At 43.1% G+C, this 26,079-nt stretch overlaps 1 protein-coding gene across 10 annotated transcripts in view; it reads left to right on the forward strand.

The window, feature by feature from the left end:
* Positions 1-7,900: 7,900 nt before the first annotated feature.
* tmem107l (transmembrane protein 107 like) overlaps positions 7,901-26,079 on the forward strand; it is a 101,143-nt gene continuing 82,964 nt past the window's right edge. For 5 of the 10 annotated variants that reach the window (XR_010977146.1, XR_010977148.1, XR_010977147.1 and 2 more), the window contains exons 1-2: positions 7,901-7,958; positions 18,376-18,494. Coding sequence is in view for 7 of the 10 variants with exons in the window: in XM_068053749.1 (XP_067909850.1) it covers positions 18,408-18,494 (87 nt within the window). In the remaining 3 variants the exon portion in view is untranslated. The other 5 variants (XM_068053751.1, XM_068053752.1, XM_068053753.1 and 2 more) reach the window with 5 other exon arrangements.

Raw genomic sequence — 26,079 nt, forward strand, 5'->3', positions numbered from 1 at the left:
GAGCCTCGTGCTAATCAATATAGAAATAGGAGGATAGAGCAGATGAATGTGTGACTGGAGAGATGGTGCAGAGGAGGGAAGGCTTTAGATTCCTGGGACATTGGGATCAGCTCTGGGGGAGGTAGGACCTATACAGGCCGGATAGATTGAACCTCAACAGAACCAGGAGTAATGTCCTTGCTTGACGATTTGCTTGAGCTGTTGGAGAGGGTTTAAACTAACTTGGCAGGGGTATGGGAACGAGGATGTAGCATAAGAAAAGAGAAACAAGGTGCATAAAGGATTGGGAGAGACAGATAGCACTAGAGTAAAAAACAGTAAGAGATTAGGGAGGGTCAGAGTAAGAGGTAATGCAATAAAGTCTAAATTAGGTTTACAGTGCAGGTATGTAAACGCACGAAGCATGGTAAATAAGGTTGGTGAGCTGCATGGAAATATGATGTCCCGGCAATATTGGAGACCTGGCTCAAAAATGGCAAGACAGGATACTAAATATTCCTAAATGCAAGGTGTTCAGGAAAGATAGGGTAGGAAAGAAAGGAGGAGGGGTGGCAGTATTGATTAAGGAGAATATTACAGTGCTGGAGAGAGGATGTCCTGGAGGGGGCAAGGACAGAACTTATTTGGTTAGAGTTAAGAAACAAATAAGTTAAGAAAAACCATTCCACTACTGTGTATATTCGATAGGCCACCAACTAGTTGGAAAGATATAAGGAACAAATTTGCAGGGAAATTAAAGAGAGGTGGAAAAGCTATGGAGTGATAATGGGGGACTAATTATCTTAATATAGACTGGGATAGTAATTGTGTAAAGGGAAGAGAGGGGGAAGGGTTTCTAAAGTGTGTTCAGGAGAATTTTCTTGATCAGCATGTTTCTGGCCCAATGAGGAAGGAAGCATTTCTGGATCTGATTCTGGGGAACGAGGTGGGTCAAGTGGATCAAGTGTCAGTCGGGGAACATTCAGGGAACAGTGATCATAGTATAAGTTATAGATTAGCAATGGAAAAGGATAAAGAGAAAACTAAGGTAAAAATACTTAATTGGATGAGGGCCAATTTCAGTGAGGTGAGAACAGATCTGTCTCAAGTAAATTGGAATCAAAGGCAGGCAAAACTGTAACAGAGCAGTGTGTTGTCTTTAAGGAGAAGATGATTCAGCTTTAGTCGAGATATATTCCCATGATGGTGAAAGGTAAGATAAGCAAAGCCAGAGTTGCCTGGATGGTTAAAGAGACAGTAAGATGAAGCAGAAAAAGGCTGCATATGATGGCTAACAGGTTGATAGTACGAGTGAGAACCAAACTAAATACAGAAAGTTTAGAGGGGAAGTCAAAAAGGAAACAAGAGAAGCAAAGAGAATGGCAGCTAACACAAAAAGGAGTCCAAGAGTCTTTCAAAGGCATATAAATAGTATAAACGTAGTAAGAGAAGGGTGGGGCCAATTAGGGGCCTAAAAGGGAATCTACACATGGAGGCTGAGGTACTAATAAGTACTCTGCATCTGTCTTTACCAAGGAAGAAGATGCTGCAAAAGTCATATTAAAGAGGAGGTAGCTGACATAATGGATGGGCTAAAAATTGATAAAAAGGAGATATTAAATAGGCTGGCTGTACTTAAAGTTAATTAGTCACCAGGATCAGATGGTATGCATCCAAGGATGCTGAGGGAAGCAAGGGTGGAAATTGCAGAGGTACTGGTCATAAATTTCTGATCTTCCTTAGATACAAGGGTGGTGCCAGAGGACTGGAGAAGTGCAAATGTTACGCTATTGTTTAAAAATGTGTAAGGATAAACTTCTACAGGCCAAATTAGGTAGTGGGACAGCTTTTAGAAATGATAATCTAGGACAAAATTAGCAGTCATTTGGATAAGTGTGGATTAATTAAGGAAAGCCATCAAGGATTTGTCAAAGACAAATTGTATTTAACTAATTCGATTGAATTTTTTGATGAGGTAACATAGAGAGTTGATGAGAGTAATGATGTGATGTATAAGGACTTCCAAAAGGCCTTTGATAAAGTGCCACAAAATAGACTTGCCAGGAACGTGCATCCCATGGAATAAAAGGGAAAGTGATTGCAGGGATATGAGGTTGGCTGAGTGACAGGAAACAGAGAGTAGTGGTGAATGTTTTTTTTGGACTGGAAGAAGGTATACAGCAAGGTTTTCCAGGAGTCAGAACTAGGACCACTGCTTTTCTTGATATATATTAATGATCTAGACTTGTGTATACAGAGCACAATTTCCAAATTGCCAGATAACCCAAAACTTGACGGTATTGTGAACTGTGAGGAGGATAGTGGTAAACTTCAAGAGGGCATAGACAGGTTGGTGGAATGGGTGGACACATGGCAGCTGAAAGTTAATGCAGAGAAATGTGAAGTGATACATTTTGGTAGGAAGAATGAGGGGAGGCAATGGAAAATAAAGGAGACAATTCTAAAAGGCTTGTAGGAACAGAGAAATCTGGTTATGTGGGTATGTAAATCTGAGTTCTTTTTGCATTCAGTCTGGTTCAGTAAATATACCGAGTCGGATGTGTAGGTAAAATCAATTACTTTATTTGCGCATTTAGCCGGCTGACTTACTCTAATACAACGACACTGACTCCACCAGAGTCTGTCAGGTCCACCAGAGTAAGTGACCGTTTGTGATACAGATACTACTGTTTATACATTAAGATTCATGCTACACCTCCGTGTTTAACCAATCAGTGTGGTACAATTCAACTTCACCCACGTGGTGACATGCAGTACATCTGTTACTGAGGTTAACAATACACTCCATTCTCCATACATACTTGTTACTAACATAATATTGTTTTGCACCAGCAAGATAAAAGAAAGCAGACAAGCAAAATAATTAGCAAGAGCATAGGAATCATCAATAAACATTCTGGTCTCACTCCCTACATTGATCATGAGTTCTGTCTCTACCTTGTGACAGTTAATTGCGCCGCATCCTGCTATCTCTATCAGGTCTGCATTCCTGAGTGTTTCATGCAGTCTGCAGCTACCTAAAGCAGGGTAGTATATACTGATAAGAGGGGCCCTACATTCCTTATCACTCACACAGGGATGGACATCATTTGATTCACAGGAGTCTATTTGTTCCAAACCACAGGGAGTCACACAATCAGGCCATAAAAGAACAGATGTCCTTTTAATTACCAGGCTCGACTATTCTTTACAATCTCACACTCTCAGCTTTTACTTTTAACTATCTTATTGTGGTTTCTGCCACTTAATATCATACTATCAAAGCTCAGCAAAGCTACTATTCCTAACTTGGCTATATTTCCCATTAAGCATAGTGCCATGCCTTTCTGCTCACTTCCACATGTACACATCTTTAAAGGTGGCAGGGCAGGTTAAGAAAGTGGTCAAAAAAGGATTCTGGGTTTTATAAATAGAGGCATAGCATACAAAAGCAAGGAAGTTATGATCAACCTTTATAAAACACTGGTTTGACCTCAACTGGAGTATTGTGTCCAATTCTGGGGCACTGTAGTTTAGGAAGAATGTGAAGACTTTGGAGAGTGTGAAGAAAAGATTTGAGAATGGTGCCAGGGATGAGGGATTTCAGTGACGTGGATAGATTGGAGAAGCTGGAATTGTTTTCCTTGAAGGGAAGGTTGAGAGATTTGATAGGGGTGTTTGAAATCATGAGGGATCTAGACAGAGTAGATAGAGAGAAACTGCTCCCATTGGTAGAAAGGTCGAGAACCAGAGGACACCGATTTAAGGTGAGTGGCAAAAGAAGAAACGCCAACATGAAGAAAAACATTTTTACGCAGTGAATGATTATGATCTGGAATGCACTGCCTGAGAGTGTGGTGGAAGCTGATTCAATCTTGGCTTTCAAAACGGAATTGGATAAGAACCTAAACAGAAAAGATTTTCAGGGTGTTACGACCCAAGGCGGGAGTAATGCACTGCTAATTCAGTCCCACTACTCCACAGGTCACAGCACATCAAGAAGGGTCACTGACCCGAAACGTTAACTCTGCTTCTCTTTCCACAGATGCTGCCAGACCTGCTGAGTGGGTCCAGCATTTCTTGTTTTTATTTCAGATTTCCAGCATCCGCAGTATTTTGTTTTTATATTAAGAAAGTTTCCTACCTAGCCAAATAGCCAAATTAAACACTCTATTTTTGTCCCCCAGAATAAAGCACACCAAACCAACTTTCTTTAAACAACAACATTAACAATTAATTAGAAAAAGAAATAATAAGTCTTAACTACTAATGAGATGAATCTATATATATATTACAAATTCCTTATTTCCTTAACCCTCATGCACACACACATACATTTTTTTTAAATGGTTAACCGGGAAAAAGAATTTTTGGTTTATAGCTGTTTCTTAGGAATTAAAAGGAAAAAATAAAATGATTGAGTTTATCACATTCTGGTAGGATGTTTTCAGTACAGTGAGGTGTCCAAGAGTTGAATAGTCAGATGCCACTCGAAGTCTCACCAGGCAAGGTTGATGAACAGTCTGTGATGGGTACGCATTCACATCAATTTAACTACAGCAGGCATCACACAGGTCTATCAACAAAGGTGTAGCAACAGATTTGCTTGGGTTTTGAAGCAGCAGTCTAACAGTAGAAGCTTTTTTGAGATTTCAAGTTCTCCCAAAACACAGGAGGCAACAAGGACCACTTTTGAGGCAGGGATTCTTCAAAGACTGGAGGCAATAGGAATCTGCTACCTCTGACACACAGGGGTTTCTTCTCAAGAGAGGTCTTTTTCTTCAGGTCTCCCTGTCTTGCTCCAGGCAGGTCAAAGCAAAGATTTCAAATGCCTGCTCTTTGTCCAACTCATTGGCTTTTTAAAGGGTCCAAAGTGAAAAATAAAACCTTCCTGAACATGGTCACATGTCCAGACATAGAGTCTCCCCGTCATTCAACAAAGCTGCTCTAAGGAAGGTCAAAACGCCGCAGTTTCTTGGAAATTGCTTGCTTTCCTGTCCTTGTACAAGTTCAACTTGCTTTAAAGCACCCATAAAGTTCAGCATGTTATGAACTTCCTTTCAAAACATTGCAAAGATTTCAACTATTTGCTGGTGTCTTCCACTAAGCAAAAATCATTTTCTCAGATTTTAAAACACATAGAATTCTAAGTTCTGAGTACAAAAATGAAACCCTTGTAACAATGGCTATGAAGAAAGGACAGGGGAGCAGGACTAGCTGAATTGTTCTTGCTGAGAACTGGCATAGACACGACAGATGGAATGGCCTACTTTGTGCTGTAACCATTCTATGATTCTATTCTATGATTCTGTGCTGCACAATTCTCTTTGTCTAAGATTTGTAGTGGAATATAGGAACATTGGAAATAGGAGAAAGAGCAGGAATAGGCCATTCGGCCCTACGAGCCTGCTACACCATTCAACTAGATCATAACTGATCTCCCACCTCAACGCTATTTCCCACACTAACCTTATTTCCCTTGATATCTTTAATATCTGTCTTGAATATACTCAATGACTGAGCCTCCACAGCCCTCTGGGGTAGAGAATTCCAAAGATTTACCAACCTCTGAGTGAAGAAATTCTTCCTCATCTCAGTCCTAAATGGCCTACCTTGTATTCTGAGACTGTGTTCCCTGGTTATGGACCCGCACCCCCCCCCACCCCCCCGCATCCCAACAGCCAGGGGAAACATCTTTCCTGCATTAACCCTATTGAGCCCTGTAAGAATTTTGTGTGCCTCAATGAGATCACCTCTCATTCTTCTAAACTCGAAAGAATATAGGCCCAGTCTCCTCAATCTCTCCTCGTAGGACAATCCCACCATTCCAGAGATCAGTCTGGTGAACTTTCTTTGCACTCCCTCTATGACAAAAATATTCTTCCTTGGGAAAGGAGACCAAACCTGTACACAATACTCCAGGTGCGGTCTCACCAAGGGCTCTACCTTTTTTAATACTTTCAAGGGATGTGGGCATCGCTGGCTAGGCCAGTATTTATTGCCCATCCCTAATTGCCCTTGGGAAGGTGGTGGTGAGCTGCAATTGCAGCAAGACTTCTTTACTCCTGCAATAAAGACCAACATACCATTTGCCTTCCTAATTGCTTGCTGCTCCTACATGTTAGCTTTCAGTGACTTATGAACAAGGCCAACCAAGTCCCTTTGGAGTGCCTGTGGATGTTATTTTTATTGATTTCCAGAAGGCATTCGATAAGTTTCCGCATAAGAGCCTTTTAACAAAAGTGAGCATGGAATTGGATGTAACCAATTGACATGGGTAAGGAATTGGTGAGGAGGCAGGAGAGAGTAGGGTTAATAGATATGTACGAAAATTGGTTTCACCCAGAAATCTGTGCTGGTGTCTAATCTTTTCACTATATTTATAAATGACATGGATGAAAGTATAGAGAACTGTATATCTAAGTTTGCTGATGAGTTACGTGGCATAATAAATACTGTAGGTTTCCTTTTGAAATTCTCTTTTGAAAGTTTCTATTGTATCTGCTTCCTGCACCCTTTCAGGCAGTGCATTCAAGATCATAACAATGTGCTGCGTGAAAGAGAAAAGTCACGTTGCCTCTGGTTCTTTTGCTTATCAACTTAAATCTGTGTCCTCTGATCACTGACCCTTCTGCCATGGGGGACAATGCAGTTTCTCCTTATTTAATCTATCAAAACTGTTCATGATTTTGAACACCTATCAGATCTCCCCTTCACCTTCTCTGCTTTAAAGAGAACAATCCCAATTCTCCAATCTAAAATCCTTCATCCCTGGTAACATTCTAGAAACTCTCTTCTGGACCTTGATATCGTTTCTAAAGTGTGGCGCTCAGAATTGAACTCCGTACACCCACTGGGGCCTAACCAGCGATTTATGAAGGTTTTGCATTTTGTACTCCATTCTTCTATTAATAAAGCAAAGGACCCCATATGCATTTTTAAAACACAGAATTCTTGTCTGTTCCTGCTACATTCACAGATTTTTATACGTACACTCCCATGTCTCAGTTCCTGCACCCCCTTAAAATTTACCATTTAGTTTATATTAACTCTTCTAATTTTCCTACCAAAATGTCTCACTTTGCACTTCACTACAATAAATTTCATCTTAATAGTGACCTCTGGGAACACCGCTACATACTTTCCACCAGTCTGAAAAAAGAATGTTCACTAATGCTCTCTGCTTTCTGTCTTTAAGTGAATTTCACACCCACACTCCCATTGTCCCTTTAATCCTTCAAGTGTTCTCTTTGGTGGAAGGATTGAAAACTAGATGACACTGATTTAAGGTGGCTGGCAAAAGAAGCAACAGCAACATGAGGGAAAAAAACATTTTTATGTAATGAATGGTTTGGATCTGGGATGCATTACCTGAGAGTGTGGTGGAGGCAGATACAACCCTGGCCTTTCAAAGGGGATAGGATATGCACCTTTAAAGAAAAAAACATTGCAGGGCAATTATGGGCAAAGGGTGGGGAGTACGATTAACTGAGTTGTTCTTGCAGAGAGCCACCAAGGATAAGATGGGCCAAATGGCATCCTCCTTCTATGATTACTGGTTCAGAGGAACCCATGATTAAGGATCACACATTTCTGAACAGATGAAAGTGGACAGCTAATGTCACAAATGTTAAAATAAACTCACTCAGAATAAATAAAAAGTGAACATTTCGTAATTTATGCCTCAATCACTCCCTTTCCAACCCAGTGGATTTTTGCTGGTCGAAATTCACGTTTCTTTTCTCCGAACCAAAAGTTTATTTTAAAATCTGCCCCTATTGCTTTACCCACCCCGCTTGCAACTCAGAAGTATATCAGGAGCTATCAGCAGAGCGCCCCCTTTCCGCCTATTTAATGTCGCATATCCCTACCCAGAAAACAATGCGGAGCAGAATACGCTCAAGCCACACAGAGGGACCTCAGTGCGCAGGCGCATGGACTCCAGCGATTCGTGGCCGTTTCCTGAGCGGCAGCTGGAGGTGAGGGGGAGGGAGTTGTCCGGGGGCTAGAGAGGGGGTGATGGACCTGGTGGGAGGAGGGAGGCGACTGGTGCTGTTTGCGCTGGGCGGGAAGAGGGATACCTGGCAGAGGGGGCCGGGGAGAGTCGATGAGAGCTACTTGCTCTGGGCATTCACTGGTCAGGGAGAGTGATACCCAGGGTAGGGACGGGGGTAGGGGGTTGGTGCTGCTTGCTCTGGGCATTTATTGGCCGGGGAGAGGGATACCCAGGGTAGGGGGTGGGACGGGGAGAGGGGGTTGGTGCTGCTTACTCTGGGCATTTAATGGCCGGGGATCCGCCTGTGTGAATTTGGTTTGGAGTCAGTGTTAGGCCGCGGTTACCAGGGTAACCGGCCGCCATCTTGTTCGGGGCAACGGCAATAAGAGGTAACTACCCCATCATCAGGAACTCACAATCACTGGGTAACCACCACCCCCAATTACCGGGCAACCCCAATCACTGGGTAACCACTTTCAGCTTTCTCCCCCCATCAGCAGGGAACCTTAATCACTGGGTGGTGATTCACCAATAACCACCCCCTCCCAATCACTGGAAAACCTCAATCACCAGTTAACTATGCCCCCCAATCACTGGTAAACCCCAATCCCCAGGTAAACAAACCCCTCCACCCATCACCAGGAAACTCCAAACACTGAGCAACCACCCCCACCCTCCAAAGCAGGAAACTTCAATCAGGTGGGTAACCAATCCCCCCTCCCCCCAATCACTAGGAAGCCCCAATTACTGTGTAACTCCAATCACTGGGTAACCATGCCCCCTATCACCAGGAGTCCTCCCCTATCACTGAGACTCCCACCATCACCAGGGAAGAGTGATCATAATATAGAATTTCATATTAATTTTGAGAGTGATGTGGTTAAGTCTGCAACTGGAATCTTAAATTTAAACAAGAAGCAATTGTGGAGGTGTGAGGGATGAGCTGGCTGAGATTGATTGGAAAATTAGATTAAAAGATATGACTAGATAAGCAATGGCATACATTTAAAGAAATAATTAATTTTCAATTAATATGTTTTCTATTGAGGAATAAAAATTTCATTGAAAAAGTGGTATAGCTGTAGCTAACTAAAAAGTTTAAAGATAGTATTAAATTAAAAGAAGAGGCTTACAATGTTGCTAAAAGATTAGCAAGCCTGAGGATTGGGAGGGTTTTAAAAATCAGCAAGGATGGCCAAGAAATTGACAGAGAGAGGAAATAGAATGATAGTAAACAAGCAAACAATCTTTTACAACTATGTGAAAAAGAAGAGGTTAGCAAAAGTAAACATGGGTCCCAGAGGCTGAGACAGGAGAAATTATAAACATATGAATTAGGAGCAGGACTAGACCACTCAGCCCTTTGAGCCTGCTCCACCATTCAGTAAGTTCATAGCTGTACTGATTACTCCACATTTCCACCTACCCCTGATAGCCTTCCACCCCCTTGCTAATCAAGAATAAAGAGGAATGAAGTGGCAGAGATGTTAAACTAATCTTATTTTTATCTGTCTTCACGGTAGATGATGCCAAGAATGTACTGAAAATAATGGGGAATCAAGGATCTAATGAGTGAGGAACATAAAAGTAATTGAATGAGTAAAGGAAAAGTACTGGAGAAATTAATGGGACTAAAAACTGACAAATCCCCTGGATATGATGGCCTACATCCAAGGGTTTTAGGAGAGGTGGCTGCAGAGATAGTGGATGCATTAATTTTGATCTTCCAAAATTCCCTAGATTCTAGAATGGTCCCTGAGGATTGAAATGTAGTAAATTTAACACTGCTATTCAAGAAAGGAGGGAGAGAGAAAACAGGGAACTACATGCCATTTTGCCTGATCTCAGTATTAGGGAAAATGCTGGTATCTATTATTGGAAACATGATGACAGGGCACTTGGAAAATTACAAAATGGTTAGGCAAATTCACAGTTTTATGAAAGGGAAATCATATTTGACAAATCTATTAAAGTTTTTTGAGGGTGTAACTAGCAGGGTAGATAGGGGAATCAGTGGATGTAGTATATTTGAATTTTCAGAAGGTATTCGATAAGATGCCACACAAGAGATTGCTACAAGATTAGGGCTGATGGGTTTGGTGATAATGTATTAACATGGATAGAGGATTAATTGATGGACGGTAAGCACAGCAGACAGTCGGAACAAACAGGTCATTTTCAGGATGACAGGTTGTAACCAGTGGGGTACCACAAGGATCAGTGCTGGTGCCTCAACTATTTACAATCTATATTAATGTCTTTGATGAGGGGACCAAGGGTAATATTTTGAAGTTTGCTGATGGTGTAAAGTGGGAAAGTAAGCTGTGAAGAGGAGATAGAGAGTCTGCAAAAGGAATGAGACAGGTTATCTGATTGGGTAAGTGTAAAATTATCCACTTTGGTGGGAAGAATGAAAAGCAGAATATTATTTAAAATATAAGGTGTTAATTGTATATTAATTGTGTGCAGGTGGTGGGCATTAACTGGGGATTCAGTTGAGCCCTATAACTAGACACAGACTAAAACTGTGGTTGGTGGGTTAGGAGGCGTATGCTTGTAATGTGTAACTAAATAAATGGAAAAATGTGTCAAGATTGGCTCTAGTTCTAACCTTCACCAACTGGCTTTCTGGAGTAGAACATGAGGATCTAGTAAATACTGGGAATCAGAGGGATTTGTGAGTTCTTGTATGCAAATCACAGAAAGTTAACATGCAGGTACAGCAGGCGGGTTGTTTCCATGTATCTCTGGTATCTCTTCCACTTTGAAGACTGATGCAAAGTAAGCCTGTCGTTTCCTGGTTTACAATTGCAATATCACCTGGTCTGTCATTAAGGGGGCCACATTACTCTTAACCATGCTCTTTCTCTTCATGTACTTGTAAAAACCTTTAGTGTTGGCCTTGATATTCCATGCAACCCTTTTCTTATATTCTCATTTTGCACCTCTTATGACTTTCTATCCCTTTGCTGTTCTTTATATCTTTCCCATTTCCTGGAATCTTGCCTGCTCTTTGCATTTGTATTTCTTCAGGTATGTGGAGTGACTGGAGAAGCTTGGATTGTTCTCCTCCTTGGAACAGAGAAGGTTATGAAGAGATTTAATAGAGGTGATCAGTATTATAAAGGGTTTGATAGAGTAAATAGCAAGAACTGGCAGGAGGATCAGTAACCAGAGGGCACAGACTGAAGCCCCTCATCCTTGTTAAAGTGTGATGCCCAGAATTATTTATAAAGCCAAGTATGCTATTTTAAAAACCTTTTCGACAAGTCCTGCTACCTTCAATCTACACTCGTGATGTTGACCATTTTTCCCTTTTTGGTGCCAGCAGATCCCACCTTATTTGACCAGTTTCTCCGATCTAATTTCAGACCTAATCTATCTACAATTTTGCAATGTTCTCATTTCCTAGTCTCTTCCCAGATTGCCTCTCACCTACTTTGTCATTCACCCATTCAGTGCTTTGCTTTTGTAATGCTTTTTATTTCTTTATTTCTGTGTGTAAAGAAGATACAAACATATGAACAAACTAATTAGGAGTATAAGTAAGCTATTCAGCCCCTTGAGCCTGCTCTGCCATTCTATAAGATCATGACTGATCTGTTGGTGGACTCCACTCCACTTTCCTGCCTACCCAGATACCCTTTGACTCCCTTCTTTGTCAAGAATCTGACTACCACTGCATTAAAAACATTCAATGACTCTGCCTCCATCGCTCTCCGGGTAAGAGAGTTCCACAAGCTCATGACCCTCTAAGAGAAAAAATTTCTCCTCATCTCGGTCTTAAATGGGAGACCCCTTATTTTTAAACTGTGCCCCCTAAGTTTAGTCTCTCTCACAACGTCCTTTCAACGTCGACCCTGTTCAGTCCCCTCAGGATCTTGTGTTGCAATAAGATCACCTCTCATCTTTCTAAACTCCAATGAATACAGACCCAAACTGTCCAACCTTTCCTCATAAGATAACCCTCTCCTCACAGGAATCGGTCGAGTGAGCCTTCTCTGAACAGTTTCCAACACAATTGTATCCTTTCTTAAAAGGACACCAAAACTGTACGTAAGACTCGAGATATGGTCTAACCAATGCCCTGTACAACTGTAGCAAAATATCTCTACTTTTATATTCCATTCCCCTTGCAACAAACAGCAGCATTGCATTTGCCTCCTTAATCATTTTCTGTATCTGCATACTAACTTTGTGTGTTTTGTGTACCAGGCCACCCAGCTCCCTCTGCATCTCAGAGTTCTGCAATCTCTCTCAATTTAAATAATATGTTGCTTTTCTATTTTTCTAGCCAAAGTGGGCAAGTCCACACTTCCCCGCATTATACTCCATCTGCCAAATCTTTGCCCACTCATTTAGCCTATCTATACTTTCTTTGGCCTCCTTGTCTCGAGAGACAATGGGTAAGTGCCTGGAGGTGGTCAGTGTTTTGTGAAGCAGCACCTAGAGTGGCTATAAAGGCCAATTCTAGAATGACAAACTCTTCCACAGGTGCTGTGATAAAATTGGTTGGGGCTTTTGCACAGTTGGCTCTCTCCTTGCGCTTCTGTCTTTTTTCCTGCCAACAGCTATCTATACTTAACCTATCTATATCCCTTTGCAGACTCCTTATGTCCTCTTCGCAACTTACTCTCCTACCTATCTTTGTGTCATCAGAAAGTTTAGCAACCATACATTCTGTCCCTTCATCCAAGTCATTGATATAGATTGTAAATAATTGAGGCCCCAGCACTGACCCCTGTGGCACTCCACTAGTTACAGATTGCCAACCAGAAAACTAATCATTTATGCATATTCTGTTTCTTGTTGGCTAACCAATCCTCTATCCATGCTAATATGTTACCACCTATACCATGGGCTCTTATTTTGTTTAGTAACCTTTGATGTGGCACCTTGTGAAATGCCTTCTGGAAATCCAAGTATACCACATCCACAGGTTCCCCTTTCTCCACATTGCCTGTTATTTCCTCAAAGAACTCAAATTAGTCAAACATGATTTCCCTTTCACAAAACTATGTTGACTCTGCCTGATTTCATTGAGATTTTCTAATTGTTTCGCTATAACCTCCTTAATAATGGATAACCAGCACTTTCCCTGTGACAGATGTTAAGCTAACTGGCCTGTAGTTTCCTGCTTTCTCTCTTCCTCCTTTCTTCAATAGCAGAGTTACATTTGCTTTTTTTTTTAATCTGATGGGAACTTTCCAAAATCTAATTTTGGAATATTAAAACTGATGCATCCACTATCTCAGCAGTCACTTCTTTAAGACCCTCGGGTCCATCAGGACCTGGGGACTTGTCCGTTTTTAGTTCTAATAATTTTCTCAGTATCCTTTCCCTGGTGATGATGATTATTTTAAGTTCCTCCATCTCTTTCAACTCTTGATTCACAATTATTTCTGGGATGTTATTTGTATCCTCTACAGTCAAGACAGATGCAAAAAAATCTGTTCAATTCCTTATTTTCCATTATTAATTCCCAGACACACTCTCTGGAGGACCAACATTCACTTTACTTGCTCTTTTCCTTTTTAATTACCTGTAGAAAGTCTTACTACCTGTTTTTATATTTCTAGCTAAGGTGCTCTCGTACTCTAATTTCTCTTTCATTATTCTTTTTGTCATTCTTTGCTGTTTGTTATATTTTATGTAAAGATTATCTTTGTTATCTATCCATCTCCTGTATTTCTTTTTAAGCAGGTTGCAGATCATTCCTTTGTTTCTCTTGGGTATTTTCCCTCCCATCTCATTTGTTCTGATCCAATTAAATTATCTTTCATTTTTCAGTTTTAGGAGAAGGACTGAAGACTTAAATGTTAACATCTCTATTATCTTCAAAGCTGTATGTGCATCCTTGTTTTTGTTTTGTTTTGTACTTTCTGTAACTCTTGCTCAGTCAGTGAAGCTGAGCATTGGTACGGTTGGACTTCGGCTTGAATGCGGTGTTTGGTTTTGGTCAGTAGGGGATGGGGTGGTGAAAAGAAGGAGGGATCTCCTCTATCCTTGAGTGGGGGGGGAGGTGGTTGTGGGACATCCTTCTAGTCCCGTTGCTCTGGCCCTCCTCCTCCTGTCCCACTACTCTGGCCATCTTCTTCCTGCCCTCGTGCTCTGGCCCTCCCTCCTCCTGCCTTGACTCTCTGATCCTGCAGCTTGCATGGTTTTACCATGGCATCAATCGTGCTGGCTTCTCTGAACTTCCTCATTAGAGTCAGAGTCGTACAGCATAGAAACAGGCTCTTCGGCCCACCCCGTCCATGCCGACCATAATGCCTATCTATACTAATCCCACCTGCCTGCATTAATTCCATATCCCTCTATGCCTTGCTCATTCAAGTACCTGTCCAGATGCTTCTTAAATGTTGCCACTGTTCCTGCCTCCACCACCTCCTCTGGCAGCTCATTCCAGATACCCACTATTCTTTGTGTGAAAAATTTACCCCTTTGATCCCCTTTAAACCTCCTCCCTCTCACCTTAAATCTATGCCCACTAGTTTTAGTCACCCATACCATGGGAAACAGACTCTGGCTATCTACTCTATCTATGCCTCTCATAATTTTATATACCTCTATCATGTACCCTCTCAGCCTCCTTCGCTCCAGGGAAAAAAGACACAGCCTATCCAATCTCTCTTTATAACTCAAGCCCTCCAAACCAGGCAACATCCTTGTGAATCTTTTCTGCACCCTCTCTAGCTTAATCACATCTTTCCTGTTGTGCGGCAACCAGAACTGCACACAGTACTCTAAATGTGGCTTAACCAACATTATGTACAACTGTAACATGACGTCCCAACTCTTGTACTCAATACCTTGGATGATCAAAGCAAGCATTGACCCAGACTTTTCCTGCCTACTTTGTTTCCTCTAGGCCTCTTGGACCTTCCTTGCAGAACTCCAACTTATTGAATTTTACATGCAGATGTAAGCTTTTCCAAGCTTTCTTGCTGATCCCAGATCAATTGGTAGCCGAGTTACTGCTTCATGTGCTCATGAAGCTCTTATAAGGATTTCTTCCTGTGCCTACCTGATGGTTCCTACTCCAGGGTGCTAAAAGAAACCGGTAAGGGAATTACAGAGGCATTAGTCATTCCAAAGCTCTCCTAGATTCTGAAATATTGCCTTTGCATTGGAGGATTGAAAATGTCGCGCCATTATTTAAGAAGGGCAGGAGAGAGAAAGCAGGTAGCTACAGACCTGTCAACTTAACGCCAGTTGTGGGGAAGTTACTAGAATCGATCATTAGGAACAGAGTGACTTAATGCTTGGATAGGTATGAGCCGATCAGAGAGAGCCAGTATGGGTTTGTAAAGATAAGATCATGTCTGACAGATCCAGTTGTACTTTTTCAGTAGCTTACTAACATGGTGGTCAGAGGGTGTCTATGGATATTGTCTATATGGATTTCCAGAAGGCATTTTGAGAATGTTCTGCACAGGGGAATATTGCCATAGATTAGATTGCATGGAATTGGAGGTAACCTTGTGACGTGTTTGGGAATTTAGAACAGTACAGCGCAGTACAGGCCCTTCGGCCCACGATGTTGTGCCGACCCTTTAACCTACTCTAAGATCAAACTACCTACATACCCTTCATTCTACTATCATCCATGTACCTATCCAAGAGTTGCTTAAATGTCCCTAATGTATCTGCTTCTACTACCACTGCTGGCAGTGCATTCCACGCACCCACCACTCTTTGTAAAGAACCTACCTCTGACATCTCCCCTAAACCTTCCTCCAATCACCTTAAAATGATGCCCCCTGGTGATAGCCCTTTCCGCCCTGGGAAGAAGTCTCTGGCTATCCACTCTATCTATGCCTCTCATCATCTTGTGCGCCTCTATCAAGTCACCTCTCATCCTTCGCTCCAATGAGAAAAGCCCTAGCTCCCTCAACCTTTCTTCATAAGACATGCCCTCCAGTCCAGGCAGCATCCTGGTGAATCTCCTCTGCACCCTCTCTAAAGCTTCCACATCCTTCCTATAATGAGGCGACCAGAACTGAAACCGATATTCCAAGTGTGGTCTAACCAGGGCTTTATAGAGCTGCAATATAACCTCGCGGCTCTTAAACTCAATCCCCCTGTTAATGAAAGCCAACACCCCATACGCCTTCTTAACAACCCTATCAACTTGGGTGGCAACTTTGAGGGATCTATGGACGTGGACCCCAAGATCCCTCTGTTCCTCCACACTGCCAAGGATCCTGTCTTTAAGCCTGTATTCTGCATTCAAATTCGACCTTCCAAAATGAATCACTTCACGCTTTTCCAGGTTGAACTCCATCTGCCACTTCTCAGCCCAGCTCTGCATCCTGTCAATGTCCCGTTGCAACCTACAACAGCCCTCCACACTATCCACAACTCCAGCAACCTTTGTGTCATCAGCAAACTTACTAACCCAGTCTTCCACTTCCTCATCCAAGTCATTTATAAAAATCACAAAGAGCAGAGGTCCCAGAACAGATCCCTGTGGAACACCACTGGTCACCGAGCTCCAGGCTGAATACTTTCCATCTACTACCACCCTCTGTCTTCTTTGGGCCAGCCAATTCTGTATCCAGACAGCCAAATTTCCCTGTATCCCATGCCTCCTTACTTTCTGAATGAGCCTACCATGGGGAACCTTATCAAACGCCTTGCTAAAATCCATATACACCACATCCACTGCTCTTCCTTCGTCAATGTGTTTTGTCACATCCTCAAAGAATTCAATAAGGCTTGTGAGGCATGACCTGCCCCTCACAAAGCCATGCTGACTATCTCTAATCAAACTTTGCTTTTCCAAATAATCATAAATCCTGTCTCTCAGAATCCTCTCCAATAATTTGCCCACCACCGACATAAGACTGACTGGTCTGTAATTCGCAGGGTTATCCCTATTCCCTTTCTTGAACAAGGAAATAACATTTGTTGGAAGATAGGAAACAAAGTAGGGATAAAGGACATGTGACCTTGTCCTATCAACACCTCTTTTGTTATCTCTTGCCCCACCCTCGCTTTACTTGCTTAAAATCTTTTACGTTTCTAATATTTGTCAGTTCTGATGAAGGGTCACTGATCTGAAACGTTAACTCTGCTTCTCTCTCCACAGATGCTGCCAGACCTGCTGAGTATTTCCAGCATTTCTTGTTTTTATTTCAGATTTCCAGCATCTAGTATTTTTTGCTTTTATTTTAGTGCTTAATTCACTGCCACTTCTCTTCCAGGAATGCCTACCTTGAAGAAGTTCTGCTGTTCTCTCCGACAGGATTTTTGTTTGTTTCTTTTACCTTGTTCAGCTTTTTGCTTTCTATTTCCCTTCTGGTGTTTGATAAAGTGTCTATCAAAACTCATTTTCAGAGCCACATCTCCTTTCTCAGTGACTGTATGTTTGTGCTTGGAGTGCTTTGTGCTTTACAGTCTATTCACACCCTCTCTGTACTAATGCTTTGTCTTTCAGCACACCATTAACATACCCTTTGCCTTTGTTCCATGACCTTCTGGTCAGTTATTCTGTGTGACCTCGTCCCATCAACACCTTCTCCTTTGTTATCTCTTGCCCCACCCCCACTTTACTTGCTTAAAATCTTTTACATTTCTAATATTTGTCAGTTCTGATGAAGGATCACTGAGCTGAAACGTTAACTCTGCTTCTCTCTCCACAGATGCTGCCAGACCTGCTGAGTATTTCCAGCATTTTTTTTTATTTCCGATTTCCAGCATCAGCAGTATTTTGCTTTTATTATATCAAGGGAATGTTCACTGATTGACAAGATGTCACAAGTGGTGTTCCCCACAGACCTGTTGCGGGCCTCAGCTTTTTGCTATATTTATCAATGGCTTCACTAGTGATTAGAGAGCTGCATATCTAAGTTTGGTGTCACAGTAAGTAGTGTAGATGGGGGCAGGAAAGTTACAAAGGGATATTGAGTAAGTATGAAAAACTGGCCAATGGAGTTAATGTGGAGAAGTGTGAGGTCATCCGCTTTGAATGTGAGAAAGAAAAATTGGGACATTAAGAGCAAAGTGATTTAGGTATCCATGTACACAAACCATTAATAGCTAGACCACAGTAATCAAAACAACTAATGGAACATTGGCCTTTATCTCAAGGGAGTTGGGATTCAAAAGTGGAGTTATGCTTTGCTATACTAAGTGTTGGCCAGACCCCATCTAGAGAACTGCATTTAGTTGTGAGCAGTGAACCACAGGAAAGATAAATTAGTCTTGGGAGGTGTCAGTTCAGCAGAACAATATCAGGATTAAAGAATTATGAGGACATGTTGCATAAACTTGGCTTGATTCCTTTGAATTTAAAAGGTTATGGTTGATCTAACTATGAGATGAAAAAGTACTTTTTCACACCAGTAGTAGTGGAAATCTAGAACCCACTCCTCCCAAAATTTTCATTTTCACAGGTAGAACTTGAGTCGTTGAACCAAAATTGGCGATGGCGATGCCGAGCAGCCTGATACCATCCCGGTTTCTGACACTCGTGGCTCACTTTCTAATAGTCATCAACATCTTCTGGTCCAGGGTGAGTAAGGGTATGGCTGAGCAGAAGCAAGAACAGAAACATACAAGGGACAGTTCCCTCGCCTCCCCTCCTTCCACCTACCATTCCCCCCCCCCCCCCCCCCCCAAACCCCACTATCTGATGTTAGATGAAGTGCAGCCCACTACCTGACAGGGACAGGACCTGGAACTGGCAAAGGGAAGTCAACAATAATGATTTGTATTCATATGGAGCCCTTTAATGTAGAAAAGCATCCAAAGGGACTTCAGAGAAGTGTCATCAGATGAAAACGGATGCTAAACCAAAGAAAGAACTATTAGGAGGGTTCACCAAAAGCTAATCCAAGGAGATGTATTTTAAGGAGGGTCTTGAAGGATTGAGGGAAGAGTCAGAGAGGCTTGGGGAGGCAGCAAGGCAGCCAATAGTGAGAGTGTGAATGCAGATGAGGTCAGAGTTGAAAGAAGACAGTAGGGCTGAATGAGGTTACAAAGGATGAGGCCATGAAGCAATTTAAGCATGAGGATGAGAATTTTACATTAACCCCAGCATCTCTGATGTAGGTCAGCAGGGACATGGCTGGTGGATGAGTGGAACTTGGTAAAGGACATGGTATAGGCAGTAGAGTTTTGGATAAGCAGAAGTTTATGGAGGGTGGAAGATGCAAGGCCAGGAGAACATTGGAATAGACATGTCTGGAGGTAACTAAATTATGGATGAGGATTTTAGCAGCAAATGGACCGAGGCAGGGATAGAGATGTCAGCGAGCAACAGGGTACGGCAGGTAAGTAGATGGGGCCAAAGGAGCAGGATGTGGGTCTCGTGGTCATGAGGGGAGGCAGGAGGAAAAACCTAGAAAAATCAGCTTCTTTGGCTTACAACAACACTAATGACCAGTGGTGCCAGATCCACCTTACAGCTGCTCAGAGTGCCTCCAGATCGTTGTTCTCTGCAGGTGCAATAGGTGGCACATGAGCAGGGCATGAGGTTTGCTTCTTTAGGTACTGCTTTAAATGGGTGTCCATCGGTGGGAGAAAAAAATGACGTAGGAGTTGCCCTTGCATCATATCTCCCTTAATTAAATGAAAGTTAAATGTTTGTATCTGTTCTATGAACAAGCACTCCGTTCTCCCCTTGGGGAAATCCCAGGAAATTTCTGGGTCGAAGCGACACACCAACCTCTGCTTCACGTCCAGGAACAGAATATTGGTTAGGCCCAAGGCACAAGAAAATCGGGAGCAGGAAAAGGCTTTTCACCTCCTCTTTTGCTAGTAATTGGTAATCCTTCTGTGATGTGAGATTATAAATCTTTTGAGAGGGATCTCCAAAGCCCGCAAAGATGCTTGATTTCTGTTCACAGGTATGTTTTGTAGTAGACTGCAGAAGGTTTTCTGCTGCTATGAAAACAAAGATGCATCTCCTCAAAAATAATGTTGGGAAAATAATTGGATAAGGGCTGAATAAGGGCACGGGGATTGTGATGCACGATTAACCCTTGCCTGCCCATTCCGATGCAGGCGTCATACAAACTTGGTGCTGCTTGCTGATTTACATGGTTGCAGTATGTAGTCAGCGCTGAGCGGGCAGTTGAGTGGCTGCACACCTGAGAAAGAGGTGCAAAATCGTGAGAGGCGAACACAAGTTCAAGTTAGATAATGCTACTTAAAGAAGCCTACACTTCTTAAAGGGAGATGCACTTTGGCTGGAGCAGGTGCTGAAATTCATTACACAAGTGACTTTGAGCTGGGGAACACAGGAATGGCACAATATGGCAGAGAGAAGGCTGCAAGGTTCTCCAATGCAACACCGGCGACATTGATGCATAGGTCACCAAGCGAAAGAAGTCCTGTATCCACAGGGAGTCAGGAGGACCTCCAGATAAACTCTGAGAAGGCAGTGGAACAGGTAGTTGTGCAGGCCAATGCCTTTTGTAATTCTGAGGACCTTGATGCAACAACATATTGAATTTATATAGCACCTTTTAATGTAATAAAATGTATCATGGTGCTTCACAGGGGCGTGATGTAGCAAAATTAGACACTGAGCCCCAGAAGTCAATATTAAGGCAGAGGGCCAAAAGCTTGGTCATAGGTGGGATTCAGGAGCATCGTACAGGTAGAGAGCCGGAGAGGTTTAGGAATAGAATTCTAGAGCTTGGGGCCTAGGCAGCTGAAGGCACAGCCACCAATATGGAGTGATTAAAATCGGGGATGCTCAAGAGGCCAGAATTAGATGAGCACAGATATCTTTGAGCATTGAAGAGCTGGAATAGATTACAGAGATGGACAGGGTATGGCCATGGAGGGATTTGAAGACAGGAATGTGAATTTTAAAATCGAAGCATCGCTTAACCAGGAGACAGTGTAGGTCAGCGAGCACAGGGGTGGTGGGTGAACAGGACTAGGTGTGGTCAGGACACGGACAACAGAGTTTTGGATGTCGTGGAGTTTATGGAGGGTAGACTGTGGGAGGTGGGCCAGAAGTGTGTTCGAATAGTCATGTCTAGAGGTAACAAGCACAGATGAGGGTTTCAGGAACTGATGAGCTGAAGCAGTGGCCAAGTTGGGCAATGTTACGCTGGTGGAAATGGGCAATCTTAGTGATGTGGTTGGAAGCTCATCTTGGATTAAAATATAATTCCAAGGTTGTGAACAGTCTGGTTCAGCCGGGGAGAGGGCTAGAGTTGGTAGCTAGATGAAAGAGTTTATGACCGAAGACAATGGCTTCAGTCTTCCCAATGTTTACCTTGGAGTAAATTTTTGCTCATCCAGTACAAGTTGTCAGAAAAGCAGTCTGATAATCTAGCAACAGTGAAGGAATCAAGAGGTAATGGTGAGATAGAGCAGGGTGTCCTCAACGTACATGTGAAAACTGCTTTTGCATTTTTGCATGATGTTGGCAAGAGGAAGCATATAGATGAGAAATAGGAGGGGACAAGGATAGATTGTTGGGTAACACCAGAGGTAAGGGTGCGGAAGTGGGAAGAGAAACCATTGCAAGTGATTCTCTGGCTACGATTAGATAGATAAGAATGGAACCATGTGAGTGCAGTCTCACCAATCTGAAGAATGGAGACGCATTAGAGGAGTATGATCTGGTCAACTGTGTCAGCGACTGCAGACAGGTCGAGAAGGACATTGAGGAATAGTTTACCTTTGTCCGAGTCACATGGGATGTCATTTTTGACTTTGGTGAGAGCGGTTTTGGTATCATGTGACAGCGGCAGAAACCTGATTTGAAGTGATTCAAATATAGAGCTCCTGGAAAGATCGGCAGAGCAGGGGGGTTTAAGAAGAAAATTTGTAGTAGGGAAAAGAAGACGGATGTTATCTTTGCATTATAAGATGATCCTAGAATAGTGAGCGGTTTTAGCAGACGAGAGCAGGATCCGGTAGAGCTTTATGTGGCCTAGCTAGATCTGGCAGTGGATGGTGAGCACAGTTGTTGTTCGTATCCATTCAGGGTCTGCTTCCCTTGGACTTAAGCGAGCGAAGATGATGGCCCTATAGGGGGAACGGCTAGGGTGGGAGAGAGTAATGGTTTTATTGGCTGATAGAATTTCAATTTTCTCACCTGCATTGTCATGTTTAGTGAATGTATCTTCAAATGACACATTCCACCACCTACACCACTAGTCTCACACACTGTTTAATGCACCACACTCTCATCTCTTACTTAACAATAATTTCCATCAATCACGATTGATGCCTAACATTCATAGCCTCACCTCACCTTTACACATTTAGGACTGCTGCAAGCCTCACATCCATCTCCCGTCTTGCATGCAACTATTCAACCATGACCGCTGTAACTCCCAAACGCATTGCAGCATACTCACTGACGTAATTTCAACTCTCTCCGGATAAGTTTGCACGTAACCGAAGGCAGCATCTTGCTGCCAGTAGGCTCAAACTAATACCATCATGGTTCTGGATGCCAATGCTCAAAGGGGCTTGCAGGGTCTCAAGCAGTCCAGCAGTCTTTCCTCCAGCAGATTACTAGGATTGTTGGGCACTGACCCAGAGGTGTGGCAGTGGCTCCAAGGAGCACGAGCCTACTGTACACTATCAGGATGACAGCATTTGTCTTCCCACCAGTGCCCTTACTATAGTCTATCAGCCAGTCAGCCCAGATTCCTGTCGTCCCTGCCAAGGTGCTGAAGCCGGGCCTTCTAAGGGGAGAACTCCTTGAGGTAGTCCTGCGAAGGGCATCTGTAGTCTCCCTGCTCAAAGTCAGCAACTTTCTACCAGCCATGCTGCAGCCACTGAGGTAGCACTGTGTAGAAGCACTAAGAGAGGCAAAGGCACATGGAAGACATCCACTAAGGAAAGGCACCAGGATGATGAATTGATTTTTGTTTAGAATATTAGATGGTTTACTTGATAAAGTTGTTTATATTGTGATGGCTTTTATTTCATAATTGTGTTCAAGAGTACAGTGTCATCATCAGTAACAGGGAAGGTAAGTGTGGGACTGTGTTGAATGGGGAATTGGGGGTGTGTTCACTGGCACCGTAGTTGGATCTGCTGATCACAGACAGCCCGGCCGGAAAGGGGGTGAGTTGGTTGCCTCTTCTTCCTGCTCTGCCTCCTCGCTGTATACATGGTGACAAGGGATGTCCCCTCATGATGACTAGGTTGTGTAGGATGCATCAGACCACAGCAAATCATGAAACAAGCTCTGGCAAGTACTGCAGGACTCCTCTAGAGGAGTGTTGGCAGCAGAAGTGTTGCTTGAGCACCCGATGGTCTGCTTGATGACATTTCATGTGATAGGGAAATCATGTTCAACCAATTTTATTGGAGTTCTTTGAGGGAGTTACACGTGCTTTGGATAAAGGGGAACTGATGGATGTATTGTGCTTAGATTTCCAGAAGGCATTTGATAAGGTGCCACATCAAAGGTTATTGCAGAAAATAAAAGCTCATGGTGCAGGGGGTAACATATTGGCATGGATAGAAGATTAGTTAGCTAACAGGAAACAGAGTAGGCATAGATAGGTCATTTTCTGGTTGGCAAGATGTAACGAGTGGTGTGCCACAGGGATCTGTGCTGGGGCCTCAACATTTTACAATTTATTTAAATGACTTCGATGAAGGGACCGAATGTATGGTTGCTAAATTTGCTGATGAGACAGAGATAGGTAGGAGAGTAAGTTGTGAAGAGGACATAAGGGGGCTACAAAGGGACATAGATAGCTTAAGTGAGTGGGCAAAGACCTGGCAAATGGAGTAAAATGTGGGAAATTGTCCAGTTTGACAGGAAGGATAAAAAAGAAACATACTATCTAAATGGTGAGAGATTGCAGAGCTCAGATGCAGAGGGATCTGGGTGTCCTAGTGCATGAATCGCAAAAGGTTAGTATGCAGGTACAGCAAGTAATTAGGAAAGCTAATAGAATGTTATTTTTTATCGCAAGGGGAATTGAATACAAAAGTAGGGAGGATATGCTTCAGCTATAAAGGGCATTGGTGAGACCACATCTGGAGTACTGTGGTCGCCTTATTTAAGGAAGGATGCAAATGCGTTGGAGGCAGTACAGAGAAGGTTTACTAGACTAATACCTGGAATGGGCGGGCTGTCTTATGAGGAAAGATTGGACAGGCTAGGCATGTTTCCACTGGAATTTAGAAGAGTAAAAGGCGACTTGAATGAAACATGTAAGATCCTGAGGGGTCTTGACAGGGTGGATGTGGAAAGAATGTTTCCCCTTGGGGGAGAATCTAGAACTAGGGGTCACTGTTTAAAAATAAGGGGTCGCCCATTTAAGACAGATGAGGGGAAATCTTTTCTCTCAGATGGTCATGAGTCTTTGGAATTCTCTTCCTCAAAAGGCGGTGGAAGCAGAGTCTTTGAATATTTTTAAGGCAGAGGTAGATTGATTCTTGATAAGCAAGGGGGTGGAATGTTATCGGGGTTGGGTGGAAACGTGGAGTTATTAGTTCAGCCATGAACTTATTGAATGGCGGAGCAGGCTAGAAGGGCTGAGTGGCCTACTCCTGCTCCTAATTGGTATGTTCGTACAATAGCATCGCTGTTGTCATGCACATGCTGCGCAGTTGTGCTTGGCTGCACACTGGATTCATGAACCAGATGGTTGACCATGTCCATTATCACCCAGTAGCTGTCCTCTGGTTTGACGTGTGGCTCACATACTGATGATACAATGCATCATGCAGGTGCATGCCCATTATCCTGGTGTAGAATAAAGGCATCATGAAAGCTGCTACTGGACATTCACCTGCATATTGTGCTGAGCATGGTTTGTACACATTCAGGGCGTGGAACTTTTTGCAATTGCGATACATCTGTGCATTTAAATGTGGGGTCCGCAAAGCAATGTGTATGCAGTCAATGGCATGCACCTTGCACCAGAGGGAAACCCACTAACCTGGTAAAGCCATATGTATGCTCTGTCCGCTTCCCTAAGGAAAGAGCGAATCAAATGTATTCCCCTTTCCTGGCATACAGAACATGAGTGACCTCCATTATACAAGTGTCGACAGCGAACTGCAAGATCTTGGAACTTTCGCCTGCTTCACCCTGGCATGATCTCACCATGACACAGTTCATGGCCACACTCACCTTTACAGCCACTGGCAGTGCTGTTCTCGTCCTGCTCTGAGGTTGCAGGTCTGCCTGTAACAGGTGACACATTTCAGTGAGAATCTCCTTTGTAAACTGGAAACACCACACACACTGTTCTGCACTGAGATTGAGGGAAGAAAATTCTTCCCTAAAGACACTGGGTGGATTTGGCCTCCTGTTCAAAGCTCCTCTTTGCCTCCTGCTGTTCCCTTTTCAAGCTGCTAGTCTTCCTCTGTTTCCTCTGCTCAATCTCCCTGTCACGCCATAGGTCAAGGGGCGTAGAAACTACAGCACCCATGACTGAGAACAAGTGGTCTGAGCAGAACTCTTGAAATGAGAACCAAGGCTTGCAACACCAGTCCCTGTAGACTTCACCAATTTTAAATAACTATACAAGTTACCTAACTTCTATTAACTTAGCAGCCAGTAGAAATCAATCAGCAACTAAGCTAAAAGTAGTTGATGGTCCGTTTAAATGGCGCTGGTAGAGGGTTCTCCCTGCTGCTGAACTTGGGTTTGCCTGTGCAAGATTAAGAGAGAGTATTTGCTGGAGCATTGAGGTTGAAAATGGCACCACTGCTTTCAAATCAGTGTTACACTCTTGTCTGACATTATGCTTTGCCGACTGTGTATATTTACAGCCACGCTCCTAACTAACGTGCTAATGCCCTTGTCGAAATGGTGTCCAGTGTGGCCCACACCAGCAATGCACGTGTGCGGCACAAATAGGTTTTGCACACAAAACCTGTAGCCAGTGATATCAGCCTGGTCCAGAAACTCGACATGTCCCCTACCTTCTATATATAGCGATGTTAGCCTGCTCCAGGAACTCATCCAGTTCCCATTTTTTTTTTTTTTTTTATTCATTCATGGGATGTGGGTGTCGCTGGCCAGGCCAGCTTTTATTGCCCATCCCTAATTGCCCTTGAGAAGGTGGTGGTGAGCTGCCTTCTTGAACTGCTGCAGTCCATGTGGGGTAGGTACACCCACAGTGCTGTTAGGAAGGGAGTTCCAGGATTTT

This window comes from Heterodontus francisci, chromosome 22, assembly GCF_036365525.1.
Source record: "Heterodontus francisci isolate sHetFra1 chromosome 22, sHetFra1.hap1, whole genome shotgun sequence".
In the NCBI taxonomy this organism is placed as follows: Eukaryota; Metazoa; Chordata; class Chondrichthyes; order Heterodontiformes; family Heterodontidae; genus Heterodontus; species Heterodontus francisci.